Source organism: Desmodus rotundus, chromosome 8 (genome assembly GCF_022682495.2).
Source record: "Desmodus rotundus isolate HL8 chromosome 8, HLdesRot8A.1, whole genome shotgun sequence".
Lineage (NCBI taxonomy): Eukaryota > Metazoa > Chordata > Mammalia > Chiroptera > Phyllostomidae > Desmodus > Desmodus rotundus.
Window position 1 is genome coordinate 131957988 of NC_071394.1, and position 16423 is coordinate 131974410.

Genomic DNA, 16423 nt, shown 5'->3' on the forward strand with positions numbered 1-16423 from the left:
GACCCAAGGGCGCTATTTTTAACCGTCTTCTCACACTTAGTTTTCAACTTCATCCCATGAAGTCCTCATGGGTCCCACCCCCGATGTCCCCCTGGGTGAGCCCGTGAAGAACGGGGCAGGCGCGGCCGCTCCTGCTAGGGCCGAGGGTTTTTTAAAGTCTTAGCACGTTGCTCCCCTCTCTCTCTCAGCATGTGCCTGCTCCAGGGTGAGCGGGTGACTGACCTTCAGAAACATCTGCACGATGTGCCACAGTCCCACCAGCCCCCAGTCACAGACACTGGACCTGGCCCCCAAGGGTCCTGCCTTCAGTGGGCCCAAGTGTGCGACCCACCTGGGATGCTGGGACTTGCTGTGAGCCGTGTGATGTGAGGGGGTTTTCCCACTCAGCCCAAACCCAGAGGTGGGGAAAGGACACTACGACATGTCCATTCCCTGTCACAGACTCAAGGCTCCCCTGTGTCCCTCCTACACCCATGAGCTGGACTGGGAGATGGCAGTCTGCATGCCAAAGCTGAGGAAAAAGGGGGTCTGAGGACCTTTAAATCCGGCCTTGTCCGTCTCCCATCTTGCCACTTACCCCCAGCCTAGATGTGCCCAGGATCTTCCTTGGCCTGCGGGCAGCTGCGCCTCGACCACAACGGCCCTCTGCCCTAGGTGAGACGCCCCCCTGACACGCCTGCCAGGCTGGCGCCACCTCCTGTCGGGGCTTTTTACCCAGACACTACCACCCCAACGTCTGCTATGTGCTGTGGACCCACACACACTCCACAGGGTGGGCCGTCTGTCCTGCTGCTGAGGGTCAGTACCACAGCTCCCTGGGGCTGGGCACCGCCCAACAACTCGCCCCCCAGACCCGCTCCAGCATCACCCCATGGGTAAGGAGTAGCGCCAGCTCGAACCCAGAGCCTGGCTCCCAGACGCCTGGACTCCCATCCCCAGAGTGTCCACCCAGAAGAGAGGATGGATGGACAGCATTACTTTCAAGGCCCTGGGTGGCCTGGGGCATGCCCCAGCAGGATGTGGCACTGGTGATTCGGGGGTACAGTGGCTCGCCAGGACTCGGATGGCTCTGCGTGCCAGGGCCCCAGGCAGGCACCGCCATTTCGCTCACTTGGGCTGGAAATGGGTCCATCACAGCCACGTTTCCGAGTGCGGGCGGCGGGCGGGGCTGTGCGTGGCCTACCTGGGTGAGGACGTCCAGCTGGCCCACGATGTGCTCCAGTGTGCTGGTCAGTGTGTGTGGCACGCTGCTAGGCTCCGGCGGCGGGCTTTGCACCGACTCCTGGCTCCTACCTCCACCCAGAGGGATGGGGAAATCGACTTCTGGCTAAAGACAACAAGAGGAGAGGGGACCTCAGGCCAGAGCGAGAGCTCACAGGAGCACTGGCAGAACAGCGCCTCCGAGGGCCTGGGCGGAAAACCACCAGCATAGGTGAGAACAAAGGCTCCAAAGGTCGGGGAGAAGAGGCCACAGCAGGGATCCCCCAAGCCAGGCCCTCACACCTTCTTCCAGGCCTTCCCCTTGGAGCAGAGGCCATGAGCGAGGGGGAATCAAGTGCCTGGAAGGCTGGGGGCCTAGGAGGGCTGGACGGCACCCTCAGCCGTGGGCTGGAGGCCCCGGCTGCTTCCAATGGGGCTCGGGGTTTCTGCCAAAGATCCTTCAGTCTCCAGACGTGGAAGCCATTCCCCTGACCCCCCACCACCAAGGGCAGTGACTTCATAAGGAGTCTCATGCTGGCCCCACACGCGTCCCCCCAGTCGGGCACCACTCTGCACACAGACGGGCTTCCCCTGACCTGGAAAGCACGGGTCTTCCTGAGCCACCCGGCTCCCGTGGACACAGCAGCAGGTGCCCCCATTTAGTCTGGGGCCCTGCAACTCCCCTGTGGACTTGCCCCCTGTGGGAGTGGCATGCTGGGTGAGGCTCACGCTCTCGGCTGGCCCCAGTAACCCCCCACAGCAGCCGCCCTGGGCTCAGGGGCCTTCCAAACGCTGCCATGTCATGCCCCGCTTCGCCAGGCCTCCAGGGCTCTCCAGCACCTGCGGAAGCAAACTCCAGCCCCTGACCAGGCACCTGCCTCTGCCCCGGGAAGCTGCCCAACCCCTACCGAGGCTCTGAGCAGCCCATCTTCCACCGATCTGCAAGCTGCACTCCCCATCAGGAGCCCTCGGAGCTGCTGCACACTGGGCCTGCCCCACCCTGCCCTGCTCCTCCAGCCACTGCATCTCAGGACCTGGGCAGGATGAAGCAATTTCGGCTCTCCCGCGGGCCTGCCATCCACCTGTGCCTGTGTCCCTCTCCCTGTCTCCTGCTGGCCCTCATCACCCCTCTGCCCTCTAAACCCAGAAGAGCCCTAGGCTTGAAGCTTGCCAGATACCCATGCGCCACAGAGCAGCTGCAACCTGCACGTCACCCTATATTAGGGAAGTGTTCTAATCTCCTAGAAAACGAACTCTAGAGTGCACGTCAGCTTGAACTTGGAAAAATGCAGGCCCTGGTGGTTCAAGAGACCTTAAATGTGAGACATAGTCAGAGGGAATTCTTGAAAACAGAGCCGCGCTGCCGGGACGTGCGCTGTGGTGCGGGATCCTCTGTAAGACCTCGCCCACAGCACGGGGCTCTCTGCGTCCTCGGGGGTCAGTGTGCTTCAGGCGTGAGTGCCAGAGGCCCATCCCAAAGGGAAGCGTTTCAGAAGCCTCCCTGGCCTTCACCTCCCAGCCAGGGCCCTCAGGCCCAGGAGCTCTCTTGGGAGGCTGCAGAGTGCAGAGGGAAGAGCAGCAGCTTGGCCCACAACAAGCCCAGTGCTGACCAGCTAAGTGACCTCCACCCCCTCCTCTGAGAAGTGGGGGTGATGACCCCGGCTGTTCAAGGAGCTGAGCGGGGGCAGTGCTGGTCTGAGACCACCAGCAGGCCTTTCTGCAGAAGAGACACATTCACAGTCCTGTGCCCACCATGCCCAAGGACCCCAACTCCAGACACTGTCCTCTTCGCTCCCTCAGGAAAGGCCTCTGGAAGAAGGGTGGGAACGGGGAACCCTGTACCCTGACAGTTGGCACCCTCGAGAAGTGGCCAGATCGTGCTGCCCGCTGCACAGGAAGGAAGGAATGGGAGTTACGAGTGTTTCTGCAGAATGGCCCAGAAACCGACGTGATGCTCGGGGCTCTGGAAGCAGAGCAGCAGCGGGGAGTGATGGGAGCGGTGGGGAGGCAGTCTGCGGGACCTGCTGCGTGTTCTTATCTCCAGGCTGTCACAGGCCGTGCCCATCACAGCGAAGGAGACCGAGGCTCAGCCAGGGACTATGGGGAGGCACTGGACTCAAGCCCCACTCCCAAAGGCAGGGCCCTGCCGCTGGGCTGCGCCTCTGGCCAGCCACACGGTCTCTGTCTCACCTTCACCAGGACGCGGCCACCCCGCTCCCTGCCCACTCTCCTCAGCAGACAGCACAGCACAGAAAGGTGGCACTCACCACTGTGAACTTGTCACCTAGGTGCCAGCAAGTTGTATGTGTCACTTTGTTCCACCCTACCCATGGTCCTTCACGGCAGGCACCATTAACCTGCTTTTCCAGGTGGGAGGCAGGCTCAAGGAGGTTAAGTGGCTCGCTCTGAGTTGCCCAGGATGGGCAGTTCCCGGGCGCGGGGCAGCCTCTGACAGGGCCCACCACCTGCGGTTTTGCCTCCACAGGCCCAGTGGCTCTTACGTCCCCACAGACGCCCCCACCCCCTCAGTCTGACACTTTCTGGGTCATTCCCCCTTCCCTCCTGCCCCGGAATGCCTGCCTGGCACAGAGCTGAACACAGATCAGGCCCTTTGCAAACCACTGATGCCACACAGAGCCAGCCCCACCATGGCGACATCCCTGTGCTGCGACCCCTTCCCAGGGCCAGGGCCAGCAGCCCCGCCCCACCCCGAATCGCAGCCCCTCACCTGCACTCCGGGGCTCTCTGGAGACGTGGCATTTCCCTGAGAGCCAAGCAGATAAGCGATAAAGTGGAGATGAGGTGACGGGCAAGGCTGGGAAGACATGCGCACCAGGGCTGTGAGCAGTAACGGTGGCAGGATGCGCAGAGCAGCGTTTAAGGGGAAACAACCGTCAGTGCTCTGTGGAACCAGGGGCCTGCCCGGCGGCTCTCGGGTATCTCACATTTACCCACACACCTGTGGGGCTGTACCAAGTCGACAACTAACTTACTTACTTCCTTCCAAAAAAATATTTTGGTGCTCTATATACAGCTTTATAAGAAAAAAAGGTTGTATTTATTTTCAGAGAGAGGGGAAGGGAGGGAGGAAGAGAGGAGAGAAACTTCAACGTGTGGTTGCCTCTTGTTCATCCCCTACTGGGGACCTGGCCCACAACACGGGCATGTGCCCTGACTGGGGATCGAACTCTCGACCCTTTGGTTCATAGGTCGGCATTCAATCCCCTGAGCCACACCACTCAGGGCCAGGCCAATTAATTTTTAACAAAGGTATACAAACAACTTAGCAGAGAAAAGAGTATTTTTAACAACTGCTGGCACAACAGAATCTCCACATGCAGAAAGATGAACTTTGGTGCATAACCTGTATCTCGTACCGTGTTAAAAAAGGACCGCCAGACGGGGCGTAGACTACACGGAAAACCTGGAAATGGAGCGTTGGCATACATTTCTCTTCTACAATACAGGGAAAAAATCTTTGTGACCTTGGGTGGGTCACAGAGATTTCTTAGATATGATACCCAAAGCATAATCCATAAAAGAAAAAGTTTAAAAATGAACTTCATCAAAATTCAAAACACTTGCTTCTTGAAAGACACCATTAAGATGAAAACACAAAGCTCAAACTGGGAGAAAATATCCACAAGACATATTTGGCAAAAGACTCACATCTGGAATATATAAAAGCTTTCAAAGCTCAATGAGAAGACAATCTAATTAAAACAAAAAAATAGGCAGAAGATTTGAACAGATACTTCAGCAAAGAAAATATACAGATGGCAAACGAACGCCTGAAGTGATGCTCTATGGCCCTGACCGGGTAGCTCGGTTGGTCAGAGCATCGCCCTGAGACACCAAGGGTGTAGGTTCCATCCCCGGTCAGGGCGCATACAAGAATCACCCAACGAGTGCATCGATACGTGGAACAGCAAATCGATGTTTTTCTTCCTCTCTCTTCCCTCTTCCTCTCTCCAAAATTAAAAAAAAAAAAGGTGCTTTAAATCATTACTCATGAGGAAAATGAAAGTTAAAATCACAGTGAGACGCCACCACACATCTGTCAGAGTGGTTACAGTCAGAGAGGCTGGCCACGCCCAGTGCTGGCAAGGGGGCGGAGAAGTGCGAGCTGCCTCGCCTGGGGAGAAGGTGAGATGGTACAAGCACGTGGGAAAGCAGTTTGGTGGTCCCCCAAATGACAAATATACACATGTGCCAGTCATTCAACTCCTAGGTATCTACCCGAGAAAAATGGAAACATATACATACAGAAAGATATGTACGTGAAAGTTAACGGCAGCTTTATTGTACGAGCCAAAAATGGAGAATACCCCGATCTTCACCCACGAGCAGGTGAACAATTTGATGCCGCACTACTCCGCAGTAAAAGGGAATGTAACGGCACAGGGGAGTCTCAGAGTGAGCAGGCGGAGTGCGAGAAACCAGACCGAAGAACACACAACCGCATGATTCCACTTATATCCAACTCTGCAAGCCACACACGCGCCCCGTGACGGGGGCTGGGGGAGGGGAGTGGACTGACTACCAAGAGGCGCGAGGCAACCTCGGGGGAAGACGGAGTCACTCTGTACCTCCATCACGGTAGGGATTACGTGACTCTGTGTTTGTCAGAACTCAGAGAGTGCGTCACTTTTTTACATGGTGAACGTTACTACTCATGCGTCACCAAGCCTGACTTTCTATAAAGGCCATGACAACTGAAATGTCCTAGGAGCCCCCTCTGCTCACCGACATGGCAGTGACCGTGACACGACCCGTCACTGCCACTCTGCTCCCAGGGTGCAAGTCACCGCCCCTCCACGGGGCACACCAATGGGCAAAGCCCAGGCTGTGGGTCCCCAAGGTGGCCTGTGAGGTCCCCTGCCGGTCCGGGGCCACAGTTTCCAAGTGCGTAAAGCCAGTGTCGCAGCGCGGTGCTCCCACTCCCCAAAGCTTCCGCCTCTCCGGCTGTCAGCACCTGTCTGTCCCCAGGCAGGGTTTCCCAGGCAGCGGCTGGCCAGTCTACAGACCTCCGGCCAGCAGCCGGGAGTGGCTGCAGTTTTCCCACATTTACAGAGTGATCACCTGTAAATGATCGAGTGACCCCTCTGGTGGGTGGGCGGTCAATTATCAACACCTGCTCAAAGCAGAGATCACTCTGCCCTTTAATCCCCAACACTGGGCCCTGCCCCTGCCCCGCCTGCTCCAGAAACAGACTCTGTAACAGACAAAAACATCCAGGAACTGGTCCATGGCTTGTGTCTGGGGCAGAAAGCGGACAGGGAGGTGACCCAGGCCTAAGGTCTGGGTGGTCTCACCGGTCCCACCTCCTTGTAGAGACCCAGGCGGAGAACCTATCTGACCTATCTGGCCACTGCCTACTTAAAACACGAAAGCATGCCACTGCTTCCATAGCAGGGCTGAGTGCAGAGCAGGAAGATGTAGATGCAGACGCATGTGAGCGCGCGCACCCCCCCCCCCCAGGATGAAGCCTTTTCAAGGGAACCTTCCACTGAGCTGTTCACTGCAGTCTGCTGAGTGAGTGTGCAGATTCCCGGCCACCGGCCTCTCTCAGTCTGCCCTGCAGGCCTTTGCCTTTGGCTATCGGCCTCCATGGAAAGTTAGCAGGCGTCCCTGGCAGGCAGCCTCCCTGTTTGCTAAACCAGGGTCTGGCGAGGAGAGAAGAGCGCACACAGAGCTCAGAGCGCTCACTCTTACTGCCAGCGTCTCCAGTGGAGTCTGCACGGCTGTTTTCTCAACTCCCGGCTCAAAAGGAAACGGGTAGTGCCTCCCCCACAGGTATTCATGGACTAGACGCACAACAGCCTTGTTCACCCTGTAACTCAGGATTCCGCCCTGCAGTCCGGCGAGAGGAAACTGCCGGTTCTGAGCAGAGCCCGGAGCCCGAGGGAGGTCTGCTTTCTCAAAACCATCTCACTGTTTGGCAGTCTTGCCCATGTTCTTCCCAGCCAGCCATGTGAGCCTGGCCTTTGGGGACTGCTGCTGCCCTGGGTGTGAGTGTGCACGAGGATGCATGAGTGTGCAAGGCGCCTGCGTGTGTGGCTGAGGCCTGGGGAAGAGCTTTCCCGCTGAACACCACCTGTTCTGGGAGGGCTGGCCCTTGCTCAGGTCAGTTCCACAAAGGCAACCGAGCACCCACTCCTGGCTGCCAGCTCCCGGCTGTGCGGTAGAAGCACCCCACTGAGAACGAGGCCGCCAGGGGAGGGAGATCAAGGCAACTCATAAAGCCCATGTTTTGACTGTAGGTTTTTTAAAAAAATTAAACTGCTTTAAACTAATTTTAGACTTACAGAAAAGTTGCAAGAAACAGTAGAGAATTCCCATCTATTCTTCTCCCGGCTCCCCCACGTCAACATCTCAAACCACTGTGAGGATAGCGACCGCCAGGCGGTCAACACGGGACAATGCCATCAGCCACACCAAGGGCCCCACTGGACCCCCAGTTCTCCCACCAGTGTACCTGCGTCCTGAGGTCACAGAGCCTGACCCAGGACCTCCTGCCACACTTTGTTCCTTCCCCTTCGTCTACTGCAATCGAGCCAGTCCCTCAGTTTTCCCTTGTCTTTCGCGACCTTGACCCTTTGGAAGAGCACTGATCAGTTATATGGCCAAGTGTCCCTCGATTTGGGTCTGACATTTCCTCGTGACCGGAGCGAGGCTATGCATTTTTTGACAAGAACGTCACAGGGCTCACAGGAACAGGACTGGTTGTTGGTGGCGCTGACCCCTGACTGGCGGTGTGGACCTCCCTGTACGGGTCATCCTGGAGGACTATGGCCTTTGCAAGGGGGCGTGTGGCTGTCCTCCCCACTCTGCGTGTCAGCCCAGCTTGCTGGTGGCTGCAGCTGCCCCACAGATGGGAGGCCTCCCGTGATGACGAGCGGCAGGGGGACGTGTCGGGAAGGCGCCAAGGCTCTTGGTGACAAAGAGGAACAGTAGCGGTCTATTTATAGCACCACTTGAAGACAGCTCATTGTAGCTACTGGAGTTGGATTTTTGGAACCTGGGAACAAAGGCTGGCTATTTTAAACTCTCCTTGCACTTAGTTCAATGGAGAGCGTGAGAAGCACCAACCATACCTGGGCACTGCTCCCAATCTGGGCAATTCATAGTTTGTGCAGCATCTCTGGCAGGAGCAAAGCCTGCCTCCCCTGCAGAAGGAGGGCCTCAGGTGAGCCAAGCCCTCAGCCCCTGCTGCCCCAAGGGCACCCTCAGGGCCTCCCAGCCTCCCTGTCCTAGAAAACAGCTCTGCACACAGCAGTGTGGGCCCAGTGACGTCATCTCTCTCTCCCTCCACTGCAGGTTATGAAGAGTAACAGCGCCCCCCTGTGGACAGGACGCTGGCCCCAGGACAGCTGGCCGTAGCAGCCCACCTGCAGGGCACACCTCTGGGCTGGGACAAGGGTGTCCTGAGGCTCACAGTCACAATGTCCCTGAGGGCAGAGGCAGGTGGGGCCCAGAAGCTCCCCCAGCGCCCAGCCCAACTTGGGCTCTGGGCCAAGACTGTGCACCCTCTGCATCCCCAGACCACGGCGGGGAGATGTGGGCTTTCTCCTAGTCTCCATGTCCTCTTTCCACATCCTTCTACGCCACCAGAAAGCACCAAACAACAGTCTTGACACCATGCGGAAACACGCGACTAGGCACCAGGCATTTGATCCTAAGGAATCATTGGTTTTGTTGAATGTGGTAAGAGCATTGCAGTTATATAACTGGGAACCGTCTTTACTTAGGGTAAAACAACATGTCTGGGATCAAGTGAAAATGCTCCAACTCTCCTGAAAACATGGGGAGACGAACAAAGCAACACAGGCAGGTGCTGAAGCTTGGTGATGGGTCCATGTGGTTCGTGACACCGTTCTCCCTAGCTTTTGTGCTACTCAAAAACACCCACAACACAAAGGTGTTCTGTTTTGTTTCAACAATAATAAGAAAGATCCCGGGCCATCGGAATGCGCTGCAGAGCTGACTGAGGCCAGGCAAACGGGACCCCAAGAGAAAGAGAGGCGCAGGGTCACCCCGCTCAGTGTCCTGGCCTTCTCCAGCCCAGGAGGCAGGTCTGATGGCACTGCCACCGAGAAAACCCCGAGAAAGCCCCTGATGGTACCTGGAGCATCCAGTGAACCTGCAGCAATGCCCGGACCTTCAAAGAAACTAATTTTAAGATAATCTCCATGGAAACCCTCTATTCTGATTTTTTCCATGGTAACCAGTGAGAACATAAACACAGTATTATCCAGCACCCTTACACCACATGGGCAAGGCTGCCGTCCAATCTGGAAAACACAAGCTGCAAAGGGCTTTTTTCCACTGAAAGCAAAAAGGAGTGCTGAAACCTCTAGCCTGGACCCGCAGGTTCTACCCCCCTCCCTCCAGCCGCTGCCAGACCACCCCGTGCCCCCTGCCCCTGGCCAGGCAGACACACCAGGCCAGCAAGCGGTCTCCTCCCTTTAGCCTAGGACCCTCAAAACCGCCAGAAGGCAAGAGCCAGAGTCTGTCCCTAGGCTCCCACGCTGCACCCACGCTGCCCACGGACTTGTGTCCATTGAACTTGGCCGTCCTGAGCGACCCCTTCCGGACATGTGCTGGGCACCATGGGTGACCGAGGACCCAGCCCTCTGGCACATGAGCGAGGCCTGTGAGGAACTGACTGCGGGGGGAGGGCTGCCCCAGCAAGCACAACCTGCTGTCCGCCCTGGGAGCGCTGCCTGGAGGGGTGCCGCCTGCAGAGCTGAGTGGAGTTCTGCCGGGGGCAGGGAGGACGGCCTAAAGCACCGCAGTCAGGCTTCAGCACTGCGGTCTATTGCCTCTTACGGGTCGCTTCTTCCACTTCCCGGTGGTGGGTTTGAAAAAGCAGCATGGAGAAGGCAGGGAGACTCGGGGAAGGAGGGGTACTCAGGGGCCAGTGGTCTCAGCTCCTGTCCACCCTCTCTGCTCTGCATCTCATCTGTGACCTCTGTGGGCTCTCCTATGGAGAGGGGACCTGTCAGCGTGGCCTGACCAGGCTGCCGTGGCTGCGGGGCCACAATGGAAGTGCTCCGAGGAAGAGCCCGGCCCTGCCTGGGGCCACGTGCCTCGGAGAGAGCAGCACAACGCCAGGACCTCCTGCCCGCTGCCCCGTGGTTTGGGCTCACTTCTTCACGTGCAGCTGTGGAGTCTCCACTGGTCTCGAACCCAACTTTTGGCTGCCAGGGGAAAAGAAAATCCTAAGCAGCCCTGAGACCCTTGAGAGAGAGAATGGAGCTCTCAAAGGTGTGCGTGCGCCCAGGTAAGTGTACCAGGTGTGTCACGACTCACACAGAGCCAGACACAGAGCCACCAGGCTTTGCTGGGACTCCGGAGTCAGGTTCGTCTATCTTCATGATACCCTGCCTGCCTCAAAACGCCTGCCCTGGATTTCTGCGGCTCTGTCTCCTGGTGGTTGAAGTCACTAGATCGGCCTTCTTCCCAGGAATCAGGCCACTGTCCTCTGGACAGGGACCCACTTGCCTACCGAATGGATGGGAACTTTCCAGTGGCAGGAAACTCCCATCAGCCCCTTGAGCAGGCAGCTTAGGGCCCCATCCCATAGCCCACCTTCTGTCCCCACTGCAGCCATCAGTCATCGCTGTCCCAGGGCTTGGTCCTTTTCTTGCTACCTAGAGGCACTTCCCCTAAAGGCTCCACAGACAGGACCTTCCCCTGGGGGGTTAAATGCAGAGCCACAGCACCCAGGCCGCCTCAAGGCCAGGTGTTAGGCACTGTCACCTGCCAGCTTCCCCAAAGTCCCCCAGGCTCTGAGAAGGGGAGCTGACCGAAACGCCCCACCTGCAGGGCCACAGGCAGGAGGCAGGTGGCCTGAGGATTCAAAACCAGGTGACTGGGTGGATGCAGCAGCACAAATAGATAGGACAGGACTGGGACGGGGCAGCAGGCCCAGCAGAGCCCCCAGAGGGCTGAACTGGGCCCTGCCCTGCCTCTAACGGACACCAGGCTGGAAACAAATCCACACTCTGCCTGCCTAGCGGTGAACAGAGCCCAGGAGGTGCCTCTGGGTTTGAACAGCCCGCGAGGCGGCGCTGAGGTCTTCTTTCAACACTGCACGGGGAGCGGGGCCCAGGACCTGCCGCTTTCTGGCAAGAGGCCGCCAGCAGCTCTCTGAGTGCCTCCTAAGCTTCGGCCCCTGGGGCCACAGAATCTTCCCTCTGTGGACAGACCCTTCTCCCGCCGTCCCAGCCCAGGATGCCGCGGTCACACGGGCAGCGGGTCTTCTGACAGACCAGGGACCAGCGCGCGGGCCCGCTGAACTAGAAGACTGTCGGAGATGCAGACCCTTCCTGAGCCTGACATCGGGGCAGGGCAAGCCGCATCCCCACCAGCCCTCGGGGTGATGCGGGGAGCCGCCACGAGCAAGCGGCCTCCAGCAGCTCCGTCCAGCCGGGCAGGCCTGCCTCCTCACCGCACTGCCCGCGGGCCCGCTGAACAACTGTGCCGCTGCCAACAGCGGCCTGGAGCCTGTCAAAGGCCCCCCCTCCAGCACGAGCAGCAGTGCTCTGCCGCCTGCCTGGGTGCGGCCCTAGCCCCTCTCCCAACGCAGCTGTAGCCTCTGGAAGGAAAAGGAGAGGTGGCCCCACCTGCTTCCCAGGGGTGGACACAACAGGTGGGACCCTAAGGGGAGGGCCAGCCCCCACCCAGGTCCCTGGCTCCAGAGCCCCTGGCCAGGAGTGCTGGAGTCTCCAGGGCTCCTAAACTTTGCGCAGCCACACTACCCCCCAACCACTGTCCAGGGACGTACTGTTTCAAGCAAAAAAAACGTTTTAAAAATTGTATAATTTGGTAATAGAATAATTGCATAGAATATTGAATATTCTTTAACTCTAGCCTCCTCTGTCCTCCCCCAGAAGCTAAGAAACCCAGAGCACTCCCATGACTGCTATGCAGGCGGAGGGGCCATACAGCTGGCCAAAGTGCGGCATCCTGCCTGAGGGCCTCAGCCACCCAGGGCGGCCACGGCCGCCCCACACCGCAGTGGTCTTCTGCAGAGTGAGCCATGAAGTGAAAAGTGCCCGAAGGCTATCCTGCAGGCAGGTGGGGAGACAACTGGGCACAGGGGCCCTGGATGAGCTGCCAGGGTTCCTGGAGCACTGTGCTTTGTGGGGCCCGCGTACAGGGCAAGACGGCTCTCACTGCCCCCAAGTTCTGAACGTGGCTCCCAGAGCCAGAAGGCTGCAGCAGCATCCACCTCCCTGGAAGGGCTGCCTGAGAGTCCCTTCCAGGACACCCATCCTGGTGAGACCGCTGTCCCATCCCAGGAAGTGCCTGGCAGACAGGTCTCCTTATGGCGGGCCATCGCAGGTGACCTGGAGATGCCCCATAGGAAAGGGACCCCACAGTCTTGGTGGGGGAGGAAAGGAGTAGGCACAGGGAGTCAAGATCCCCCAGGGCGATAGGCCCTGAGGCAGTATGGCCAGGGGTCTCCGTGAGCACACGCATGGGACGGGAGCCATGTCTGAGTCCCTAGCCTCTGTCCCACACTGGGTCTGGGTGCCTGTCCCAGGGGCTGAGGACACTGGGCTCCTTTTCCCACTGACAAATGGGGAGAATCCCTCTTGCTCTTTTTCCGTCGAGGGCCTCTCAGTTCTGCTGGTGGAGGAGCCAAGCCCCACACCCCCACCCCCGGCACGGGCTCAACTGCAGCCTGGGCAGTCATCAGCAGGGAACCCTGGGGCATAGCTTCCACCTCTGTGTGGCAGAGACAAGTTATCCCATGGAGCCACGTAAACGTGCCACCAGGTAAGTCCCAGGAAACATGGAAACCAAGTCCACATGTTCCCAAGTCAGCTCCCCAAGCCCAGGCCCCACCAGGTCCTGCTGCGGCCTACCGGGGGCAGGTGCATCCCTTGCCTCCCGCCAGGCTCGCCCTCACAGAGATGAAGTGGGCTGCGGACAAGGCCAGCTCTTCAGCCCGACGTATGGGCACAGCCAGCGCCCCCAGCACATCAGGAGGCACATCTCAGCCCCACAGACACCTGAGCCCGGATACAGGGCAAAAGATGTGCTGGGAGCCTGGGCGCCAGGTAACCAGGCCTTTCTGTAGATGCCTGAGGGCCTGGGCACCCTCTGACTCCCCTGCTGCCAAGAGCCCGCGTGAACAGACTGGAAGACTGAGAGCCAGAATCGGGGTCAGGGGAGAAAAGAGGCTCCTCTCTAAGACCTGTAAATCTGGGGTTCACTCCAGCCCTGAACACCCACAATACCCGGTATCTGCCAAGCACCCCCTCAAACCCATGCTTCTCCTTGCTACAGAAAGCAAACGCCAGCCAGAAACTTGTGCTGTCAGTAACAGACCCATGTCCTCCATGTTCCCAAGTGAGAAAGCAAATCTATGAGGCAGGTGGGAACAGGTCCCTTCCCCCACCTCGACCCTAAAAATCCTTAGGCTTGGAGCCTCCTCGGTGAGAACCCAGGTCTTCAGAAGCCACCACCCAGGACCCCCAGAACCTCAGCATTGGCAAAATTCAGGGCCAAGACCCTCTGGGCCAGGGATTGGGCCCAAGAAGCCCTAAGTCAGGCCCAGCCCCAGGAAACACCCTGAAGCGAGGGTGTGGGAGCCGCTGGGCCTCTGCCTCCAAGCCAGAGGGGCCCGGAGGAGGGAACAGGCCATCCTCAGGGAGAGTAGAACCTCAGGTCAGAAACCCTCAGTGACCGCGGCCTCCTCTTGCAGGGACAGCACCAGCTCGGGGGCTCGGAGGTCCTGGGCACCTTGCCTGAGGGGTCCTGGGTGCGGGGGAAGAGAAGAGGCCCACCTCGTGGCTTGGCTTTCATGTCTGCGAGCCAGAGGACTCAGGCCTCCCATGAGGAAGCACCACCCCTGCTGGGCCCCACGAGGGCAGCCTGCAGAGCAGAGCCAGCATGGAAAACGACCCTGGTCAGAATGGCCTCGGCCTGCCCGCCAGCCCCCACCCTGCAGATTTTGAACACACCATCACCCTGACTGGGTGCAGGGGTTCATTTAGCTCTCAGTCAGGCGGAGGAAGGAAAAGAAATATCTTAAAAATAGCTGAAGCTTGGTGAGTCCTCACCAGGTGCCAGGCATGGTTCCAAGCTCCCGCTGGCCTGTGCCACCTCATAAAATCTCAGCAAGAAGGGCCTGGTGTCTCCCCTGTGAGGACAGCAGAGAAAGGCTCAGCCCTAGAAGTCAAGGTTACCACCTACACTGGACGACAGGCAGCCCAGGGAACTCAGGAAGTGGGTTTTCAGTCCTACTGAATTACCTAGAACTCTGTACTCTCCCCTCCCCCACAGCACAACCTTCCTTCCCATGTGCATAATGGGCTCAGAGAGACGTTTGGAGGAAGGGCAAGAATAAATCAGATAAGTGAATCTTTGCTGCTCAAAGTGGTTTTAAAATGCTTCCGTGGTTGAGGCAGAATCAGTCCTAGGGCAGCTGGGATTTGAGGGGCAGGTGCCAAGTCCAAGGTCAGCCAAGACACGGTGTCCTTATGCCTCAGGGGCAGGCCCGTGAGGATGCACGCGAGAGGAGCAGGGCCACATGGGGAGCAGAGCTGAACGCCACGTGAACTGAGCAGACAGCCGCAGGGCCCCACACAAGCCCCTGAGAAGCGTGTGTCCATCTGCTCCGAACCTTCCAACCTTGCTCCAGCCCTGTAGCCTCTGCCCGCCTGCAGCCCTCCAAGCGGGGAAAGCTCCCGGGCACAGCCCAAAACCCCTTCATCACAGCTCGGCCAAGACTGGAGAGAAAATGGAACCCGTTATTCTCATTCTGAAGGGCTGGGAAATGGCTTTTGCTTTTCAACATGAAACATGCCTAAAAATAAGCTGTGAATTTCAACCAGAGGTTGAAAATAGCTCCGGCAGTGAACAGAGCTCTCTTCAGAGTGGGCTCGAGGGCGGCCTCCTTCCGAGACGGAGGGGTCCACGCCACACGCAGGACCAGGTCTGGGCAGGGGTCTCCAGGGCGGCGGAGGGGCTGTCGCGGGTTCACGGGGCTGCCCTGCCTGGCTTGGCCCCGTGACTTTTAACTGCCACACTCTAATGGGCACATGGTCAGGAATTCAAGGCCAAGCACCTGGCCCAACAGGCTTCCTATAGCCCCAAACACCCAGGCATGACGCATGGGGCTGTGAGGCCAGGGCCGGGGCCGAGTGTGCGTGCCGAGCTGGGGGCAGGCCCCAGGCCGCACAGCTCGTGGGGCCCAGTGGCAGCGCTCTCGGGCTCTCGGAGAGGCGAGTCCCCGGCCTGCCTCCAGACTGCTCACTAGGTGCGATACTAGTGCCAGGCAGGCCCACAGGAGGGCAGGGGAAGCATACTCTCCAATGTAAGTGACCAAAGCCGAGTTCTAAAGGTCTTTTTCTGTTATTTAGCATCGTCTCTGGAAGACTCCGGAGTTTGAGAAGCCAAACGTCTGTATAAAATGGGCCTGTGCTAGAAACCCAGGCTTGCGAAGGGGAGGTTTTGCCTGGAACCACACAGTCAGGGTCCAGACCCCAGAGCCCACATGCTGCCCCCGATGTGTGGGTGCCTGCGGGGCCAGGCTGTGGCCTGAAGGCAGCGTGGGGACAAACGGTTGTCCCCAACCCTGCTGAGCATCTGCTGCCGTGCCCACCCTGCCCTGTCCCGCTAGCTTCCCCACCCACAGGCCTCTCCCTAGAGGTGAGGACCCACAGCTCAGGAGAGCAAGGGTGCCCCCCCCCCCACCCCAAGCCAGGACTGAAGGGATGAGAGGCAGCTTGTCCAAGTACCTTCCCTAATAACTCTGGGAAAAGGGGCGCAGGGTCCCCTGTGCTGGTGGGCACTAACCTTCCAAGATTCAGGTGGCACCCTCCCCTGGGAGGGGGAAGGTGGGAGGGTGGGAGCGTGAGAGAAGGGGTCCCTCTGCAGGAACCAAAGGCTAGATGGACTCCAGCTTCCTGGTTCTATTCCCCACCAGCCTTGGCTCGTGGGAGCCTTGGGCAAGCCGCTTCCTGTTGTCCGGGCTGTTTCCGGGTATGGGAGAGGCCCCGCTCCCTCCAGGGCTAGGAGGGTGGGTTGCAGAGCCCAAGACCCTAGGACTCCACAGCCTTGGGTCTAATGGGGAGTCCCACCAAAGCCGCGTGCTACCCCACTTGGTGAGGCCTCACCAGTGACCTACTTCCCCCAGTGGAGCTGTCAAAAGTACCATTAACTGTGTGAGTTCAGGAACACCGAACACCCTCTTTCCAACAAA

At 58.7% G+C, this 16423-nt stretch overlaps 1 protein-coding gene across 2 annotated transcripts in view; it reads right to left on the bottom strand.

Annotated features, from left to right (window-relative positions):
• POC1A (POC1 centriolar protein A) overlaps window positions 1-16423 on the bottom strand; it is a 56566-nt gene that overhangs the window by 15949 nt on the left and 24194 nt on the right. For both annotated transcript variants that reach the window (XM_053930343.2, XM_024566116.4), the window contains exon 10: window positions 1184-1327. In XM_053930343.2, the coding sequence (XP_053786318.1) occupies window positions 1184-1327 (144 nt within the window). The remainder of the gene's footprint in view (window positions 1-1183; window positions 1328-16423) is intronic.